This window comes from Apteryx rowi, unplaced genomic scaffold (assembly GCF_003343035.1).
Source record: "Apteryx rowi isolate R43461 unplaced genomic scaffold, aptRow1 scaffold_1155, whole genome shotgun sequence".
Lineage (NCBI taxonomy): Eukaryota > Metazoa > Chordata > Aves > Apterygiformes > Apterygidae > Apteryx > Apteryx rowi.
In genome coordinates, this window is record NW_020447370.1 from 90,261 (window position 1) to 112,481 (window position 22,221).

Genomic DNA, 22,221 nt, shown 5'->3' on the forward strand with positions numbered 1-22,221 from the left:
CACAGGAGAGCACCAAAGCAGAGCAAACAGTCCTTTTGTGACTAAAGAAACTCTAAAGCCATAAAACATGGAAACAAAGAGCTAGGAGATCAGTGAGAAGAGCCACATTTTTTTTTTTTCCCTGTTCATTTATCTTGGTATCTAACTGGGCCCCCAGGCACTTGTTAAAGGAGTCTCTTCACAATAGTTTCGATATAGGAAGGGGCATTGGTGAGACATTGGCTTAATTCAAAAGCATTGCCCTGAATACTGGAATGCCTGGCAGTACTTTTATTCAGTGATTGAAGTACTTAGCCCCTTGCTGGAAATGCAGAATTACTGCAGACTAAATCTGGACAGCATTGCTTGAACCAATGCCAAGGTGCTTCATTTGTGTGACTAACTAATACCAAATGAATCATTTCTTTAAAAAGCACTCTAACTTGGATTTTCAGGGACTTGCAAAAGTAATAATTACTTTTACTTTGTCTTTTATGCCCAACAAATACTGTGATTTATGGCTTCCTTTCAGAGGAAGAAATTATGAGTACAACTGCTGGCAATTATTATGAAATTTTTACTTTAAAGCACAGATATTTTGCTGTTTAAATAGAGCTCACACTTATTTCCTTCTGTCAATAAACTTTTCTTTATGCTTGCTTGCTTTGATGCTGATGTCCACTAAGAGACTTTGAGAACAAGCAAATAGATCTTTTTTAAGCAGGTGCATTCTTTTAATGAAACTAAGAAAACACCATGCATCGCAAAGCAAGAAATTAACTTTGAGAGAGCCAGGAGGATACTTGATTTAACAGAACAGCAAAAATATGGTATAATATTATATGTCACAATCTTGATGAAGAGAAAGTTCAGTATTGATATTAAGTCTGCCCCTGCAATACCAGATCACCTATTATACATACACTACCTAACATTCAAAGAAAGAGCACCCTGAATTCATCAGGGAGGAATAAACTAGAATAAAGAGATTTGCTTTCTTTGAGTCTATTCTTTTATTCTGTAGCTGGAAAATGAATTACCCAGCATTTTTTCCGTGCTACACAGAATTGATGCAGAGCAGGCACACTGAACTCGGCTTCTTCTTCACTCAAGTTCTGTGGTCGATCACTGTTAGGGCTTCAAAGCGAGGCAGATTTCATTTCAGCCAGATCCACTTGTCACCAACATCAGCATTGTAGCCTTTCCTAAAATTGCGACCAGGAAGCTAGAGAAAGCAGAAAGTTCAGTCAGAAACGTTTTTCTTTTCACTGTTTACTGAACTTTTAGATTCTCTATAAAGTAACTAGTGGTATTCGAGAGAGTCCAATCTGAAACATTGGATTTTTTGCAGAATAAAGATTAGCATTTATAGAAAATTCAGTCCCCTTTGAAAAAAACTTGAACTGCGCAGCTGGTGGGAAAACCTGCAAAACATACTATACTATACTATTTAAAAACTATTTAAATACTAGGCCAATATCACCAACACAACAGCATATTACATTTGGATTCACCCACTCCTTCTCTTATATTCCCTTGTTCCTCCTTTTAGTTAGAGATACCCCCTAAGAGATTTAACCATAGCATGTAGTAGAGGAATGGAATCAGCCAGTAGAATCTCATGCCAAAATAGGCACACATTATTAAACACATGAAATATTTCATGCATGAAATATTGAGTTAATTATTACATTAAACCATTTAAGTGAAATTGCATATTTAGCTTTCAAGAGCTGAACTTAACTTCATTAAAGCAGAAAGCAATATCTGTCTGTCTTCATAAGCAAAGCCAGAAACCACTATTTGCTGCAGAAAACAAAATTCCTCAACCCCCCTACCCAAATTTCATAGTTAACCTGAGAGCGAGCCTTCACTTGCTACCTCTGAACCTCACTGACCTTTTAAGCAGTAATTCTTCTGCGCAGACCCTTAATGCTCCAGTGAGTTAACCTCTGCCTAAGCAGCTCACAGACATGGTGGCTAGCCTGACTGACCTTTCTGGATTAGTGGTCCCCAAACCAGGGCTCAGGGAAACACTGTGATGCTACAGGAAGTTCCAATTCTTATGATGCAGACTGGCAGTTTGTTAAGTATTGACATGCTCAGGGCAGCGCAGGACTAGGAACCTCTGCAAGGAGGCCTTTCCAGCAAGAACCTTCCGACAGGGTCTCAGAGTTAGGGCTGGTTTAAACAGACACGTCTCCCTGGAAACACAAGACCACCATGCAAGGAACAGTTCAAGTCTAGGAAACCAAGGAACAGGCTGCAGAGGGAAAGGATGGATGGACTGGAGCACTAGAAGAGGGATAGTAGCTATATTAGAAAAGCTGAAGGGTCTGCATGCTCACCAGACAGGGAAAGCAAAAAGACTAAAGCACGTGATCCCTTTTTTGGTAGTTCATCTAGGCAGCCAGCTTCACAGATATCTCACAACCAAAGTCCTGCAGGAGAGTTCAGAAGGAAAGGGATGTGCATAGCCTCGCAGTCATGCATAGAAACAGAAAGTCAAGCCTGGCCCTCTCAGCCTGCTGCTGTGTGCAGCAATCCCACAAAAAGCACTCCAGGTTGCATTATAGCCACAAACATTCAATTGCGAAGCCATTCTATCTTTAAAGATTTGAGGAAAGGCAGGTTAAGTAGCAGCCACTTTAAAGGATTGCAGACACAGCATGGAGGACTACAAGAAAAAGCCTGTCAGGACGGTTAAAATAGCAAACCCTCCTTACACAGCTTACATCCTCTCTCTGCAGGCTAAGAAAGTGTTCCTCCAGGAGAAAGAGGCTATATCAGGTCAGCAAAAGCACTCTTACGTGACAGAAGACTGTCTCACCACAAGTTTGCCAACAATGCTGTCATCAAAATCATCTTACCAACTTGTTTTACAAAAGCAACACAAATTTTCAATGCAGTCTCAGCCTGAATAAACATAAACCACATTCTGCACCCACTGGATAACAAAGCCACGCGAACAAAACCCCCAAGCTACAGAATCAGGACATAAAATAGATACTTTGATAATTATTCTAAACTGAGTGATCTTAAGGAGGAAACAGATGTAGATGCATTTCAATCTTTTCCTCTTCAGAAAGTACTGACAATGACCTAAAATGCCAGAAATGTTTAGGGTCCTGTCTCACAAAACATCCTGGTTCTTATCTGTATAAGCAAATGAGACAAAAAGACAACATCTATCTTTGAGATATAACACTGGCATCAAAAAGCAAACCACCATCAAAAAAGCAAATGAACTTTGTGAGAAAGTCTGAGGTAAGCAAAGATGCTATTATAAAACTCTTCTTTTAAAAATAAGCCATCAGCTGACAAATTATTACAAATAATTAAAAGTATTACAAATAATTAAACTCAGATCATCTACGCATCTGCATAGAGAGAAACGCTTGCCCCACACAGGACCCCAAACTAGTCTTTTCAAAAAACTGTGAAAGCATCCTGTTTAAGAGAGCTGCCTCAATGAAAAGAAGCATGACCAAGTCTTGATGTAATCTATACTTAGGCCACAGAAATAGCTATTTACTCTAGGATGAAGCCTGTTTTTTCTTTTAATTAAGATCAGAAAATAAGACATTTCTTTCCATAAAATATCAAGCCAACAGAAGACTTCTACCTCTTTCATAACACATGCACCATCCCAYCTTGTCAGAAGCCATTACAAGTCATTCTTGATCAGTTTTTCTAAGGTTTTTCATTTAAAGTTGTCTTTAATGTCTTATCTAAATATCAGAAGAAATCATGCAGTCCTGTTAAGAATTACTCCTGCTGAGCAAAGAGGAGATGTGAGATGGAAATAAATGATTACACTCTCTCTTCCATATAAATTTACAGCAGTGGACTAGGGAAGACATCAAACCTGCTGTGACCAGCCTGTATCCATTAATTCTAGGACAAAAACAGCTTTCCCTGGTCTTCTCCAGGCAGCACATAATTGTCCCTTTGATACTTCAAGAGACTCCCAGATAACTAGATTATTAAAGCAACAGGAGCTCTCTGGGAAAATGCAGGAGTTTACAGTTTCATTTCTGGGTAAATCTCCCCTCTTTAAAAGACACAATATCAATCCCAACAGAATCCAAATTCATTGTCCAAAACAAATTCCCCATGTGTCTTTGGTTAAAGACATGCAGCACATCAAAGCAATTTTTATAATAAGTATTCATCCATACTCAATCATTCACAGTGGGCCTTGGCAAAAGCATTTGAGTTTCAGGATATGTTATGGGCAAGCTTTCAAAATAGCCAAAAATTTCAAAAAGAAAGGCACTGTAAGCAAATCCCATACTACCTAGCAAGCAGAGCCATGTAAATTTATGTTCTCTGCACCAGCTAGATCAGGTACAAGTAACAGACGTGACTTCCTGAGAAAGAGCCCTTCAAAGCTCACATTTGCTAAACTGTCATAAGAGATGCACAACTTGGAACAAGGTGAGTGTAATCCAGAGGGGATGAAGTTTTCTTTTAGCACATATGGAGCATTTGGAAAAATATTGGAAAACGTAATGCACAAAACATTACCCCCACAAAAAATAAAAGCATGCCACATGCCTAAATCTCTGCTCGCTCTATGTTCCCCAAAAGATTGCTTAGAAGGATATTTCTTTTAGGGGAGCGTAAGAAGGGTTTAGACAGCTGTGATACTTCACAACTCTGTTGTTTTATGAGTCTCAGAATCTGGGCCCCAAAGGAAAAAGCCTCCAGATTCTGTTTCTGTCCTGTTTTCAGACAGGAGACCTGCTTCCATCTACTTGGACAGGTGATTTTTCTGACCAAAGAGGTGTCATTCCTGTTCTTGTGGTCCTCTGCCTGCCTTCTACCTCCTCACAAACCCACCTTCTGCCAGAACAAGCATTTGCTCAGCTGCATGAAGAGCCTGACTGGAGAACCAATTTGGATTAAAACAGCCAAATAAAAAGCATTACAGTGCTGGTGCATGATGTTGCTGAATGGACTGAACAGCTTGATGCCAACAAAAAGGAAAGGTTCTACAGTACCAATCCTCTCATCTCCCAGCTGTGCAGTCCAGACCAGCTCTGCAGCTTTCTGGACTGTTCCATAAGCTTAATCAATTCCCTTGCCCAGGGAAAAGCTATTCACTCCTTTTGGCTGGGATAATTTTCAGTGACTCAGTGAGCTCAGTCAGCCAAACACACACCAGACAGCTGCAAACAAAGTGGTGGGAGTACAAGGGAAGATTTAAGGAGGCAGGACAGATGGCAGGATGATGGCAACAAACAATTAAATTGGCACCCCAAACTTCACCCTTGGTTTTGACCCAGCTTAAGTTCCCAACCTGTTCTTCCCATGGCTACTAAGCCAGCGCAAGGAAAGGGAGAGGAACAAATGGCTAGCATTGAGACTGTCAGTACTGCAGCAGAAGAGGTAAACTGTTCAGTCTGGAAAAGAAATGATTGAAGGAAGACAGCACAAAGGTCTACATAAGTTTCAAGTAGCTGGGAGAACACAGAGAGGGACTAAATGTTCACTGTCTCTTCCTGTACAAGATCTAGGTGCCATCAAATGAAGCCAAAAGGAGCAAGTTAGAAACAAACAAGTAGAGCTTGTTCTTCAGGCCATGGATAATGGCTTAAGGAACTCCATGCTGAAGGATACTGCTGACACTAAAAGTTTAGAGGGTCTCAAGGGGAGACTGGGCAAGTATTCAGAAGAAACTTGCATTTTCCATGAGACTTCTGCATTAGAGTACGTTTCACAGTCAGAATTTCAATGAAAGTCAGCAAGGCCACATCATTTGCAAGTGGTTTGCCCATTCACAGGACTGCTCATGCTTGTCAACTCTAAATCAGACTTGAGTAATACCAAAGAAAAGATGCAGCTTAGTGGCTGTGCTAATAACAATAATAAAGCATCTTATGATGCATGATTAATTATTAATCACAACACATCTTTCCACAGGGGAGTAAAGGAAGTAAGCATAGAGGGTCAAACCTTGGCTCAAATAAATCCCTTCAAACCCTCTTAGGTCTTTCACTGACATTGGCCAAACAGACCTAAGGAGCATACCAACAGATTTCTCCAATATCAAGTAACAGTGAACGCAGTTGACAATTACACAAAAGCTGAACCATCTTTCCCATGAAAAGAAAGAAAAGTCACATTATCACAGCAGCAATCTAGAAGACACATGCTTTGCAAGGCAGAATTAAGTCTCTGCCCACAGGAGCTTACAATTGAAGCAGAACTGGTCAAGCAGAAAGCAACAGAGATTTGACTAAACAGACTCAACAGGTCACCCTTGTCCGTGCAGCAGGAGGTAAATGTGAGTTCCTGCAGAGACACTGTTGAGTAACAGATTTTCCCACTCCATGGAAACAGATGAGACTGAGAATCGAATCTCAGGCTGCCGTGTCACACTGTACAGAACTTAAAGATGGCAGTGAGGACTAACTCAAAAAGTATGCTATGAAAATGACCTCACACAGAATGACACTAATAAAATGAGTTTTACTCAGCAAAGGTAGAACTGCTCAACTGTAAGAGAACATCGGTAAAAAGATAAAAACAAGATCATCCCATCAGTTAATTTAAGAACTCTGCCACAGAAATGTCTGTCAGAACTATAAACATGATAAAAAGCCCTGTAAAATGGTATATGCTGCAGGGTAGCAACAAACAGCTTTAGCCACCTGTTTGCTATACACTGCAGCTGCATTTCATAGCTCCTCAAAATAATTTCAAATCAGACATGCATAGGTAGAGCTTTGGAGAATTTTAACTATCTGAAAAGGTCTACATCTGTCAGAGTTTAGAGTCGGTCTTGTTTTCCAACATTTCTGGAGCAAAAAGAGTTACTATTATTTTTCCTTCAATTCCTGTGTTACTTTCCACTAACGGCTGCGCTTAACAGCTAATCCAGATCTATAAATATAATATTTTGAGCAGTGCTGATCAAAGAGCACTTAAAAACAGAGACATTACTCTGCAAAGCATGGGTTCATTCATCAATATACAAATCCATTCTTTTACTGACTGTTCATAATAAGTATAATAATAGCACCTACCACCACCGCTATTAGTGAAGATTACTGCTGTTTCCTGCAGAAATCCTGACTTCCAGAAGTTTATTGTCAATGTTAATTTTTTAGCTATGTGCCAACAACTAAGAGAATCTAACAACATCTAACTTCATATATTAGTTATATTCTGGAAATGTTTGGTTATTATGTTCCAGAGCAACAGGAAAAAAAAAAAAAGCAGGTGGGGGAGGGAGGTGATACCTCCTTCCAAACACATATACATTCAAGGTGTATATGGTTTGGCTTTCAAAGGAGTTGCACAGATGGATGTTCATTTACAGCTCTATTTCTGCCATTCTTTACTCAAACAAAATTCCTAATGAACTTAACATCCATTATAGTCCAAGTAACAAGTACCAAATTGATACTAGAGTACTCAAAAGCTTTATTGAATTGAGGTTAAAACAATTACAGTTTGCTGAAATTGTTCAATGTATGTTGTCCTACTCTTCATTCAAAAAAAAAGAAAAAAAGAAAAAAGAGTGGAAACCTTTTGAAAAGGGAAGTGAGGGAGGATTAAGCTAAAGTATTTTTATTTCCATAATTGTGTTTAAGCAGGAATCAGATTTGTAGAAATGAATTTGTGAATTGTAATCTGAACAACTACAAGCACCATAAACAATTTAAAGCATATCTCTACTCCTGCTTTTGCAAGACAATCAAAAATAAATAAGCAACACAGTTTAACTAAATATTTTGTTGCAGCTTTTCTCCACAATGCCAGCTTGCCCTAGTGACTATTCCACATACTGACAGAATAAAATATACTTTGTTTTTTCTTAGCAAAGAGAATGTTCGAAACACCAGTTAGACACTAAGCCAGCAGCGACATCCAAGCAGGATAAAGTGTTATAGTAACTGTAGACTCACTTTTTTAACTGGACAGGTAAAATGCAAAAAGCTTCTTACAATAGCATTCTTTATGTTACATTACCCAAAGTAACAGCAGGTTTTAGAAATGCCAGTTCATCCCTAACAGCCCTAATTGAAATTGTCCCACCATACTCGCACAGTTCAGCACTTAAAGCTGTCACTATTTCATGGTTATGCCTGGTTATCCATGCAGATATTACCCCTGAAGAGCTGGAACAAAGCAAGGACAGGAGGGAGAGTGAGAAATAGATCCCAGTATCCTTCTTACAGATTTTATAAAACCTTTTCCTGCTCTAGAGCATGTTTTTCAATATAAGATACCAAGATCAAACGGTCTTCTGTGTTTTTGTTAAAAGTCTCCTGTCCCAGGAGCCTTGCAGAACAGTGCAGAACAGTGGAGAGGGAGCAGTTCACCTGTGACTTCTTTCTCCACCTTGTTTAACCATTAAAAAAAGGTCTTCCTAGCTATTTTTCAGTTTTTTAATTTAATACACTTCTACCTTGGGGATTACATTCCTATCTGGGCATGGGATTGAGAAGGGTTTTAGAGAGGGAGGATGCGCTCCCACAAAAAAGTGTTTTCTTTCATAGGGCTCAATGGAAATGCATTATTTTAATGCCAGTGGGATTTTATTGTCTTTTTGTTTTACATGGGCACCTAGTGCCTGGGACAGCATTTTTTATTGTCTAAAACAAAACAGATGCAACTAACAAGACCGAGATTTGAGATCGCCCCAAGGTCTTTCAAGTTCTGTTTATTTTTTTCCCATATCTGGGGTGGATATCCCTACTGGTTGCCCATGAAATCTTTCAAGGGAAAGAGAAGGGTAGAGAAGTTACACATTTCTAAAGCAGAAGAGGTGCTGTACAAACTTCTCATGCTCTCTCTGTACACAGAAGAATGGCAGGAACAGAGAAGGATGGGAAAGAAGTGGAGAGAAGCAGATCACATGCCCATTTCCATCCCTTTCCAGGTAACCTTCAGGAACAACTTCATCATTCCTAAGTTTTAGTTATTCTTCAGGTTCTTTTAGTCTTACATGCATTTAGCTATCTACATGTTTGTATGTATTAGTCAATTACAAAATGTGATGGCAACATCTTATTGTTAGTTTAGAAAATGCTAAAAATATTTTTGAAGAGATAAAATAAAAAAAGGATAAAATAAATTGAGTCTTTCTTAATTTATTGTGGTCTGTTTTCATTCCTTCCTGGATCCAAGAGCAGACAGTGCATTAGAGCTGTCAAACATCTCCATTAAAAAAAGAAATAGAATAGGAAACCTTGATTCTCAAAAATGAAAACTTCAGCAAGACAAAAAAAAAAATGGCAAAAGAGAGAAACAGAAGATCTTGTTACCATAGCAGCCATCTTTGACACAATCACAAACAGGGAGAAAAAGAGATATCCTAACAACGATCTCCTTACTTCGGAAAAGGCAAGAGTACCATTGAAGACAATTCATGATTCAATTAGGTTGTAAGAAAACCTACAGGCTTCTAGAAAACCATTTGACCAAATTCTGCTTGTATGTACTGAGGCAATTACACATACATATATACATATGTACATACATACATATATACGTGTGTGTGTGTATATATATGAAAAGTAACTGCTGCAATGAGCCAAAAGCTAAAACATTTACTACCCCACAATACAGTTACTACCATGTTAAAACTCAATGCATTATTTTGACACAAATGCTCCTTGTTTGTCACCCAGACTCTCGTTTCCCAGAAGCTAAAGTATTTCCTTTGTAGTTCAGGAGACTTTAAATAGGGGATTAGCTTCTAAGCCAAGAGTGTTCTATATTCATTAAAGAGATGGGAAGGCTAAAGGCCCTCCCTAACCTCTCATTTACCATGTAAGCCATCATCAGCCCCTTGCAAACAGATCTGCCTAGATGTCTCAGGCCACGTCAAATCTGGAGAAAGTCTTCTTTTAATGTTCTCCTTACTGGACTAGTTATAACCTTCACAGTAGAAACACATGTTCTTACAATACTCTTATTTGGGGTGTTTTGAGGTTGATAGTTGACAAATGTCATAGACCCACAGCTGCTTCCTGAGCTGTTTTACCTTTCTGTCATTCAACAGCTCACTGTGATAAAACTTTTTGCCTGCAACTACTTATATAACTAACTTGAGACATCCCACACTCCAAGAATTTCCCCCTAAGGTTGCATCCTTAACTGGTTATGGAAGAAAGTGGAAATAAAGAGCCTGGGGGAAAACTCTGGAACTCTTCTCCCCTCCAGCCTGTTACCTCTTCTCCATTTGCTGTTACATGCAAGACTCCAGGGAACTGCCAACCACACTCTTTCAGATCACTGGGCTGAAAGGGAGAAGGAAGATGAGGAGAAGGATACGAAGATGCAGCTTGACCAGGCAGCTGTGCTGGTGCAGCTGCTGTTGAAAGGCAGCCATCCCACTCCTGGCTACATATTCCTGCTACTTCCCTTCTGCGGCTCCAGTATTCATCTAACCCCACAGCAAGCCCATTCAATTTGGCCTAAGACTAGTCCATGAAGAAAAAAATCAATTGCTATGATGTTAGCAAGCTGACTGGACTTGCCAGAGGCACACAGTTATGAGTCAGCACAAGGAAGGGAGCCGGACTGCTTCTCTTAGAGGTAGCAAGGTCTTACTGGTTCAAGCTTTCTTTGCCTTGTTATCAGCAACTGTATTCCAAGAATAATCTCCCACCAAGGGAGGACAGTACAAAAAGGAAAAAGAGAGCTCTCTCTACCTTTCAGTGGCATATTTATTTGCATTTTTGATGAGTTAAATAAATGTTTGGCAAAAAAATCTGAACCTCTGCTTAGTGTGCAGCTATACTGACAATGCAAATATAATGCTTAGATGTGTAAGGGATGGGGATGGAGGACACAGAACCAATGTCACTGCCAAAGAAGCCTCTGATTTGCTCAAATGATGAATATGCATGAGTGCAAAGTTTATCTTACCTTAGAAAGGGACACTGCACAATTAGATGTTTTAGGTGAGGACAATGAGCATGATCAAGGGCTTAGAAAGGAACCCAGGGATGGAAGTTGAAAAGATTGACAGCCAGTGTCTAATGATCAGCAAAGAGCCAATGCATGATGGTGGGAAAAATAGTAAGTGGGTAGAGAAAGGAAGAGAAGCAGGTTGTTCACCATCTCAATACAAGAGCAAAATGACACTTAAGATTGAAATATGACAATTAAAACTGATCTAAGGAAGCTTTACACACAGGCAAATGTACCCACTGGAGCTGAAACTCGCTGCAATAGAAAGCTTCTTTGAAGGTAGTTCAAGAGCATGGAATAAATTCTTCAAAGAATTCCTCACAAACGTTCTGCTTCAAGGGTAAGGTACACATCCTTGACTTTCTTTTTTCTAACTGTACAAATTGGGCTAACAAAAGATACAAGATTTTGATACTGGCTTTGCTCTGGTACAAAAGAAACTCCTAGGTGCATAGGCCTTTCTTGTCTGAAGAAGGACCTGTGTGCCTCAACATTTGTTTGCTTTCTTTAGGATACACACCAGCGCATAAGCTTAAAGAATCCCACCAAACTAAAAAGAGAATACTCCAACTGCTTGCTTTTATCCTCAGGAGAAAGGATGGGGGGAAAAAACAAAAAACAAACCCTAGAGCATGAGATGCAGGCTGCAATGTTTAACATAACATAAAAATAGCCCTCTCCTACTACAAGATCTCTCAGACTTCTGTTTAAAGATGTTGAGGCTAGCCACTGGAGAAACAGAGGAAATGAATTACACAAACCAGGAACTCAGTGAGTGTGGTAACACACATGCTTTCTGCTAGAGCTGGTAGCATGAAAAAAGTGACTTAGTTTTAAAGGTTTTGCTTCCATTTGTCAGAGCGACAGTGTTTCTTGGAGCAATTAGGGACCTGAGTATGGCTAGGCTGCATAGTTTTAGCTCAGAGATGTACTTCAGAGAAATCCCAAGTGACTAACACATCTAAAAAGTGAACACCAGCAAGTACTGGACTTCAGACTCTAGCAGACCTTGTGATAAGCAGCCCACTAATTTACCCTTTGCATTTTTTTTTTAAATAAAATTTATGTAAAAGAAATGCTGATCATTTCCCTTTTATCTACAGTGAAGGGAGAGGTGCTAAAGTCTATTTTAAAGCTCTCCAGCTCAGTTTTCAGAGGTAAAGAGATAGGTGATGGTTTGAATGAGAATCTCAGACAGCTGCATTTTTACGTATGCAGAAAAGAGTATGCACGTAAAAGAATTCTTATTTCACCCTCCCTAGGAGATTCAGGCATAACTTGCCAATCTCATTTAGGAGTGGGAAGTGCATAAGTACATTATTTAAGTACACTGATTCCATTAAACAGAACCATTTGTTTTCTTCTTCTCTGCAAACACAACTGCCTAAATGCTCTAGCTTCACAGGGAGCACAAGGGATTTGGAGCATTATCTGCTGGAATTGTGTGTGGTTGGAAGAAAGCACAGAGATATAGCAGTTGTTAAAAAAGAAAAAAAAAATAGTCAAGTCTTTACTAGTCTGACAGTTCCTAAAATAATGTTACTTCATTTAAGAATGAACACGCTTATCTTTCAGTGATCTACAGAACCTGACTCAAAGGTTACTCTTGCCTTGCCAGAAAAGCATCTTTAGACGTTTATGAATGCCTGAACAAACTGCTGAATCCAGCCAGATGACTTTATGGTGAAAAAGCCACCTCCTCACAAGTGGAAAGAGTATCTACAGAAGAAATTTTGGGGATACACACAAAAGAAGCAGTTTCAAGCAACTTAAAGCTCTATGTGGCTACCTCATGATTTTAAAGAAAGATGAATGTACCTAAAATCTTGTTCTCTGGAAAGTGTTTCCTCTTCTTCCCCAGTTGCTTGCAACTAATGCAATATTTGAACAAAAAACAGCTTCTGCCTGGGATTTGAGAATGCCTGAAAACTACAGGGGCAACAGCAGCATTAGGCAGCATGAATTGTTTGCACGTAACTCTGAAAAGCACAGGAGTTAGCTGTCTATTTGTTTGATCAAGGATTTATGACTAGTTATAGGATTGCTGCGGGAAAAAAATCCCCTACACAAACCATTGAATTTATTTGGTAAACATTTATTATACTATCTTTAAAAGCACATATTTCCCACATGGAAATGCTAAAGTTCTGTAATTATACCATAATTAAGTCTTTAATTACAAGTCATGTGAGCCTAAAATCTTTATCTGCCTTCAAATGCAAGAGCAGAAGTATAGTTGTAACTATCTGTACATAAGACATCGACAAGGCAAGGTTTTAGGGGCTGAAATCCTCCCTCATCAGACCAAGCAACCTCACAATCAAGACCTGTGTGTCTAAAAGATCATCTACTTTTTCTGCTTGCACTGGTTGGTCTTACACTATATTACCTCTGAATATAAGCCATCACACTGTCATTTGCTAAACAAAACTGGGGGAAAAATGAAGATCTTAACACAAAGAATTTAATTCTCAGAACATAAAAAGGTAGGTGGGGCTGCCTTTGTGTTTTCTTTTCTAATAGCTTTCTTTTCTTTGTAGCTTATGAGAGGTAGGAAAATTCAGCATCTTTTGCACTGAGCACAACCCTGCACAGACTTACTGACACTGAGTTGAGACAATCCTTCCTGAGGCCAGGACTGAATAAGCAAGGCATCACAGGCTGCTCAGTGTCTTAGTGCAGTTAAATCTCCTGAACATCTCCAGTGGGCTGTGGGTGAACACTGACTAGCAAGGCTAAAGACAGAAAACTCATTTTACTTTTAGGCCATGACCCCTCCCTGTGGAATTTTACACAAATGGCAGAGACCACCATGCATGGGGCCATGCATCTCCCACATGAGTAGAGAATCTCTTACCTATCCCATGACAACCACTTCTCCCACAGCACTGTTTCATAGTACAGTAACAAATGACCGGCTTCAGGAGATAGTTCTCTGGCACTCAACTCCAAGAAGCAGGGAAAGGCTGAACAGAAGCTATTCAGCAACAGATTGCTTTCAAATAAAAAAAAGAAATGAGAAAAGACAGAATTGCTAGGTCACTGCATTCACAGGAAGATGAGAAAAGAGAAGAGACCAGGCAGATCTACTGGAAAAGATGCCTTCTGAATACTGGCTCCATCAGACGCCTGAAGGTCTTATTGTAACAAGTGTTCAAACATTCAGAAAAGAGAAAAAACAGTGTAGCTAGTATTGTCTCAATTTAACAGGACCCTCCATGAAATGCACGTGACCCCTTCTTATTCCAAAAGACATTAGCACTTTGCATAGTATTTTCCTGAATGAGGGCCTAAAAGCATGCCTGCAGAAAGGAGATTACATTTTGGCAATGCAGTTTTTTTGCACTGATAATGCTCGGCTTCTGCTGTCAACTAACTGACACCAAACTAAGTGACCCATGATCACCGTTTCCCTTCCCAGATATTCAGATTCCTACAGCAAAGCAACTCTCTACTATGTCTGCAAGGCAAGTCGCAGTTTTTCCTGGAAGCCAGCTTGCTTATGATCCAGGGCATTCTCAGTTTCTTGCCAACACAAAGAGGAATGTGCTGTTGTACAGTCAGAGAAGAAAAGGTTTTCAGAACTAATACCCCTGGTTCCCAGCACGCAGCACCAAGGTCACATCTTGCTGTGTGTCAGGCAGCCTCAATAATTCCCTGCTCCACTGCAGAGTGACATTTCAACCAAAAAGGCCTATCATCTTCGGGAAGAAAGGCACAGTCAGTACAGATGGATGTTGCATGCTGGTGACAAGCCATGCAGCAGATCATTCTGAAATATGTGCTGCACACACAATGACGTCTTTTGGAGTGAAGGACTCCAAACATTCTTAGTCTGAGCTTGAAGTTTCAGATTTAAACTGATATCAAGAAGCACTGAATTCTGGTAGCAATTTCTCAGATGAACCAGGGAGTTTTCAAAGCCATTAGACAAACTCAAGGAATATTGACAAGCTTTCTGCTGCTTTAACCCTTAGCTTTAGACCCTTTTACAAAGTGGAAAGAATATTTTCTTACATAACTCAAATGAGGCAGAACAGCATGAACTTGGAGAACGTCTGCACTGCACAGCTAGCTGAAGAGGAATATGCTGAATATTTACAGGAAATTCTGAACTGACTATTCAAGAAAGCATTTGCTAGTTCAGAGTTTCCAAACAAGTCCACAAAACTACACCTTACATTTTAATTCTACTAACAGACTGTACACTAACAGGACCAGAAAAATGATATGCGAATCATGATTTGTAACAATTTCCACATATATTCCTTCATCGTCAGTGATTGCTTGAAAAAATGCAGTGGCAGAGAAGATTTCAACAAAACTTGAAAATATACCATCTCTTGCTATTTCAGTTTGTCCAAACAATAATAATTGACATCAGTTCCACAATTTCTCTAATGAGAATTTACAGTACCTGGGCCTTAGAAAAACACTGCATGGTGTGACAGGATCCCATGCCAGCCAAATAACAACTGACAGGACTAAGGGTTAAGTCAATTTAAAGCCATTGTCTCCAGAACCAGAAAGGCAAGCAGCTAATTAAAACATTGTGTGGGAGCCTGCATGAGGTGTAAGAAAGTGCTGGGCCACAACAGGCTTTGGATGCATGCCTGCTAACAGAAACACACTATTAAAAGCAACAACACTTTTGAGAACCAATGTAATGCTCATATCTCCTCAGCCTACTTCAGAATAACACCCCCTCCTGAAGTGTTTTATAAGCAGTCTTCTTTTTAGAAGTCTCCATGGGTTTCCAATTTTGTTTGACTCAAAGGATTATTTTAGATTTCAGAGGTCAGAGACTAATCAGGGCAGGAGAAACAAAAACAAATGAAAACCACTTATCCTTTAGTCCACATCCAAAGATCAAAAAAGAAAATCACCTTTCAAAACAAACAATTTGCTTCATTATTCCTCTTACATGGAAGCTAGACTTCAAAAAAGGGGGGGGATCTAGGCAAAATCCAGAACTTACTCTTAGAAATGTGCATTTATGTGCATGAGATTAACACCCAGGCTGTGCACAGGACAGGTATGAACATACACCTTTGCAGGCACAATTGTACAGCTATTGTCCAACTGCTCCTCTTCCGGAATTACTTACCGATCGATATTCATAGTAGATTTTATCATACTCTGTGCCTCCAATTGTTATTTCTGGAATGAAGCGAGGGATGGCTGCAGGATCTAGTACTCCATCCTTGTCCTGAACACTGAGGGGAAAGAAAACAGGGGGAAAAAAAAAGGAATAGTTAGTCCACATACTGCCCAAAAGAGAGCAACATTAACCCTGAGTTTGGCCAAATGCTGAAGAACAACTTTTCTGCTAAATAATTCTTCCACACATTCTGGCTCTCTTCTAATTATGATAAATACACAGTCCTTTTCCTCACTCTGCAGTGTGTTAAGGTTCCCCCCCAGGTTTTACCTCCCTGGAGTTACTCCATCATTGCTGGGAATAACCTTCTGTATAAGGCAGCTCTAGCTTGTTGCTTTCCTATATAAGCAAGATAAAACCAATGCTTTTAGCGGGTTCCAAACTTCATCTTACTAAATCACCTTCATTTAATTACTTCCCATTCAAACAGTTTTCACAAATGAACCCTCACAAGCATTAAAGCAGGGTAATGATCTTCCTCCCCAAATTCCCATCCTAAATGTATCAGCACTTACTAGGTACCTTGCACTGAGGCAAATCAAATGATTTGGAGGAAGGTAGTGCCTTTAACATCCTGCCTGGCACTAGTTTAGAGGAACCTTGCTGTGGCAGCTATTATGACAGGTTAGCTATGAGGGGTGCAGATACCAGGACCAAGCAAAAATCCATGCTGCATGGAAACAGCACTTTCAAAGATCCCGAATTTGTAATGTCTGAGAAACTGCTAGAAAGACACCTTTTGGGTACAGACACTATACATAGCTCAACAGTGCCACCTATACGTATGTGGGGAAAAATACATCAGCTATCCGTTTGCAGTGGACAATCACTGCATTCTAAATTTGACACTTGAGAACTCTGCAAACAATTGTGTTATCAGTTTTCAGGGAACTGCACTTCTTTACAAATAGCTACACCTGCATAAAACAAACAAATGCACTGAGCAAGGAAAAGTTAATCGTCTTTAAGCAATTAACATTTTTCCCTAACGCACAAAGCTTGGGATATTACTTCACAGCACTGCAGTTTCAATGAGTGAACTAGTTTATTAATATATACTGACACACACACTGCGAATTATTCTAATACAGTCAAAACAGTAATGAAATGCAAGAATCCAGTAAAGGTGAGGGGGGAGAGGATAAGAATAAATGCCTATTTACCAGATCAGGATGAACATCAAAGATGTTTCCTACGAACTTTTACATTATCTGTCTTCACATATATTAAGTCAAGTATTTTCTAATCATTTGGGAAACTATCATAAATTTATTTAATGCTCTGGAAATCTGTGGAATGACACACCATTTCTGTAAATGCTCTTAAGATCTCTGTGGTTCTATTTTGTAAGAGGTAGAAAGTCAAGGGCAAATCCAGTGAGGTTCATCTAGCTGCCGAAACCCACATCATTCACATGCTGGAAGACAGGAAAACGTGCCCTCCTTAGCTTTCTCCCCAATGCAGCAAGAGCCATTTTCAGGACATGCTGACACCAGGCCTTCCATGTGCCACTCCCAAACTTTCCACCCGAGGAGAACTGGGGAATAACTGAGCAGGGATAGAAAAGCCTGCCCCAGATAGCGGTCCAACATTGCACATGTTTTTTCTTCTGAATCCCAGCACACTTTGTGAACAGCACCTTTGCATGTGGTAGCTCTCTTCTATTAAGGTTCTGCTGAGACAGAATCAGCTCTAACACTCACTGCTAATTAAAGTGGAACTAAAATAAACAGATCTCCTCCAGAAAGCAGACATCCAAGTATCAACTCTTCATTCCTTAACTACAGTCCATCTCCAAACACAACTTGAAATCAGTACTGAAGCAAGGAGCTTTCATCTGCATTTTCATTGTGCAGAGAGCTGAGAAAAGCCCTTTGAAAGACAACAAGCTAAGAATATTGATTAAAAAAGGACTACTTGCAGGCAATTTTTAAATACCTTGTTGAGCTCAGCCCTAACAGCACAGGCTGTGGAACACCCACCAGTTTATCAGTTTATATACACCTCCATCCCTTCTTTCCACACCAGTGTCCCATAGTAATGGGATAGTCAGCTCTCTGCCAAATAGCAGCAGATGTTCTGGACCTTTCAAGTCTGTAGGAGAACACAGATATAACCTATCTGGGCACATGTACACACACAAACTGAGTCCAGCTGTCAACCAGTCTGCAGTCAATCCATTCTTTCAGGCATCTCAGCCAAATGCTAAATGGCAATTTTAAAGGACAACTCCCAGGCACAACTTATCGTAGTTAGTGACAGACAGAAAACCTGCTGCTCTTATAACTTCTTTCACAAAACCACTGCCTCCAAAGAAAATGCTGCATAACAAAAAACCCAACCTAACACTACCGAAAATACCTTCTCCGCGTTCAACTCTACTTTTAACATTAAGAAATCACTTGGAAGACGAAGTAAATGCACCATCCAAAGGCACCTGCCACAATGTCTTCAACAACAAAACCACATTTGCTTGCCAGAACTAATTCACTGATCAGCAGGAAGCATTTAAAGGTACCTAATAAGTTTCCTTAGTTTTCTCTCTCTCCCTGTATAAAAGTACCACCATTCATTATTTTCTGGCACTTACTGTACTTTCTAGAAGCAGCTCACTCATAGTGAGTAGTTATGTTAATATTATGGATAGATAGAATATAGTCTGGGTAGTATGCGAAATTTCAAACATAACTGAGAACATGTAAGTGACTACATGGTCCTAGTAATGTAGGAATATTAGATTTTAGTTTATCATCCTTAAAACAGTTCACAACCCAATCAGCTAGAGACCTTCCCATTGTTACACAGAACAAGGAGTCAGACTTGCAATTATGTTACAGCGATGGGTAGCTCTTATCTCTTCTCCAAAAGCATCTATGACACAGTTTGAGGAAAGCTGTGTGAGCAGGTAACGAAGAATCAGGACTGACACACACTTGCCTCTTTTTCAGAATAGGAAGTTCTATTCCTCTTAAAGGCAGTTTACAAGAAGGATACACAGTGTTTTCAGAGAACCAGCAAAAACCTGATGACACACAAGTATTGTAAGCTGTCTCGAAGTTACTGCAGTCCTCACGACAGCTAGGTATTCTTTCTAAAACTTCTGTTCCTAGGTTGTCAACTTTTCTATGCCTACCACAATGAAAGTCAGAAAGTCTTACAAATGTAACTGTTAAAGGTGCAAGGTGGGAAGGTTATGGGATGCAGACTGCTTGGAAAACAAACAAACAAAAAAAAGAAAAAAAAAACAGTTTGCATAGCCCGAATCATGATTTCTCAACAATTGATGTTGGCATTATTACAAAAATTTAAATGAAACAATACACAATAACAGAAAACCACACTTGTACCTAAAAGCATTCATTGACCTAAAAGACTTAGAGCCAGCAACACAAAATCATCCCAAGTTAAATTCTATACTCATCCATGAAAGCAACTTGAGAAATAGCAGGTGGACCCCACTGGAAAACTGAGAGTTTTTTCTAATACACCTTGAAACCAGCTTAAAACTTGAAATGTAATAACCCGTCAGAATCTGAGTGAGTGGGTTGCATTCATTCCTTTGCTATTCACACCCTTATTACCTTGGTCACAGCTCCTCAATTTCTGCTGCAGTCTGCTTCCCTACATCCAGTGGGTAGGGTATGTACCTGTGTGATTGAGCAAGTGAGCGTGTGCATGTGTGAAATGCTCAAGTTTTGCCCGTGCTTGTGAGAGCGGGGGAAAGGAGAAATGCTCCTGACTCATTCCACAGGCACATAAAACTGGGTGGGAGAGATGGCAATCAGGACTCCTGTGTCCACCTCCTGTGGTACTGACCTCTACTTCTGTGCTCATTCAGCAGGCACAGCAGTAAGCTGCCCCCTCCATTTCTCTTTCCCTGCCTGTCCCCATTTGCTCCAGACCTTCACAAAGGTAGGGCAATGACTTACAAACCTGCTTCTGCCAGATAGACTCAGACTCCACAATCTGGTTAGGCAGTACAAGGATGGTATGTCTAAGATGAACCATGACCACTCCCTTAGTGAACAAAAACCACTAACTTTAAGTAACTGCCAAGAAAAAAAATGGGCATGTCAAGAAAAAGCAGAAGGTCTGCAAGAAAAGGCCAAGCAGATATAATAACAACTCTTCAAACCTATAAAAAGGCTCTGCAAAGGGGAAATGACAAAGAGTAACTTTAAATTAAAGCAAGAGAAAAGATGGATGCTTGGAAAGAGCTTTTTAACAGTGCCAGAAGTTTTCTAATGGATGGTCCTGAGATTTTGGAGTCTCCGAGAAAAAAAGTTTTAAAAACAAGCCCGATACCCCTCTTATAACGACCTCTAGTCCTGCTATTTGAAATCAGTACAAGACAGACATTCAAACCTGGATGTTTCCTCCTTTTGCTAAGTGCGTTCAACTAGACTGTGAAACAGAACTTAAGAGTCAATTTCCCTCATTCACTCTGCTGCTTCCTCTTTGCAAAGTTTCATTTAATGAGAGCAAAATGAACAAAAAAGAAGTAAAAGCAAAGCATTTGGGACCAGTCACAATTCTCAGAACCTGAAACAAACGTTAATCCAACTTAGAGATTATCATAACAGTTACTCCTCATACAAGATCCTTCAGTAAGAACCTCAAAATCTATTTCTAATGTCCTGCCAAGGACAATATTGGAGGATTTACTAAGTAGGGTATATGGCACACTAATGCATATTAATGAACAAAACTGAACAGATATGAGTGGCACACTATTTCACTGCTAGATTGATTCCAAATGGAAATAAATGCTTTTTTGTTAAGATAAAACAAATGTTGATACCTATCCTTTTTTTCTTGAAATCAGTGGTTGCTGAAAAAAAACAGAAGATTTGCCCATAGAAAGTATGTTTGGCTACAGCAAATTCTTAAAAAGCTACAGAGACGTAACAGATTTAACCATGAACTTGTCTAACAAAAAAAGTCAAATGCAGTAAGCAGTGGGGTCTGAAATGCACCATTTTCAAGGTTTGCCCCACCTGCTGCTAGTAAATATAACACTGGCAACATTACAAAAACTGAAGTTCTTTGTTCCAAAACAATATTTACTTTGCAATCCATGTATACAATAGCACATGATTTTACTGGGAAGGGCATGGATAAAAACATGCTTGAGACTGTGTCGCAGCAATATGGGAACCCTCAAGACATTTCAAATGTGGCCTGCCAAAGCCAGCAGAATGATTTTTATCGGACTCAGGGTCTGGGGAGGTAAGAGAGGTATGTGGAGAGCATTCTGCGGGAGAGCCCTTCATATATGTATACATACATATGCATGCATATATGTTTTTAACCTTTTACCAAGATATGCCTCAATCCCATAACCACACTACCTTCTTTTAGGGCAAGGCAGAGAGGACTAGAGGGAGAGGTGGGGAGATGAAAGATGCTATTATGCAACTGATTTTATATGGTTGTGCCTCACTGGTTTGATTAGTTTACTTATTATTTGCATTACCAAAGTACTCCGAGGCACTGCTAGGGTTTTCGTATGTTAGGTCCCATATAAAAGCAGTGAAAAAGTTATCCTCATCTGCCCTTCATTCCCCTTCCCCCAAACAGCATGCTAGTAGGAGTTGAAGGCGGAAGGGATAGAAAAACAACTGCCCACAGCCAAACAACAAACCAGCACTGGAACTGGAATAGGAATGCACTGCCTCCCACTGCAGTGCCCTGGTCAGAACACACTGTCTCTCTGGATTTTCAAGTAGCATCAAACCTGAAACAGTCAAAGTCAAAATGAGTGGGCTGTGCAAAACACTGGGAGATGGTAAAGCAAGCAACCACAAGCAGAAAAATAGCCAAATGCTTTCTGATCGTGCTTTCTGTTCCAGAATCACTTCAGCCACAGAATTCATCATCAGTCTAGTACCCACGAGAGGGCAGCATGTGCCAGCATATGGAACAGGACAGCCCATCAGCACACAGTATGCTGAAAAATCCTTCCAATATCAAAATTAATACATGTATGGGCCATTTGAAAGTCCATGCAGGCCTGGGCACCACAAGCTCTTTTTTTACTTGAGCATTGGAAAAATAAGGACAATATAAGGAAGCACTAACAACTTTGGCAAGTGGAGATGCAAAGGACAGGCTAAAATATGGAGTACAGAGTATGCATCTGTGCA

At 39.8% G+C, this 22,221-nt stretch overlaps 1 protein-coding gene across 1 annotated transcript in view; it reads right to left on the reverse strand.

Annotated features, from left to right (window-relative positions):
- Positions 1-689: 689 nt before the first annotated feature.
- Positions 690-22,221, reverse strand: part of LOC112973170 (NADH dehydrogenase [ubiquinone] 1 alpha subcomplex subunit 10, mitochondrial-like) — a 40,131-nt gene continuing 18,599 nt past the window's right edge. Inside the window, exons 6-8 of the mRNA XM_026080700.1 lie at positions 16,022-16,130; positions 10,170-10,238; positions 690-1,204 (exon numbers count right to left, since the gene is read on the reverse strand). Of these exons, the coding sequence (XP_025936485.1) occupies positions 1,136-1,204; positions 10,170-10,238; positions 16,022-16,130 (247 nt within the window). The 3' untranslated portion in view covers positions 690-1,135. The remainder of the gene's footprint in view (positions 1,205-10,169; positions 10,239-16,021; positions 16,131-22,221) is intronic.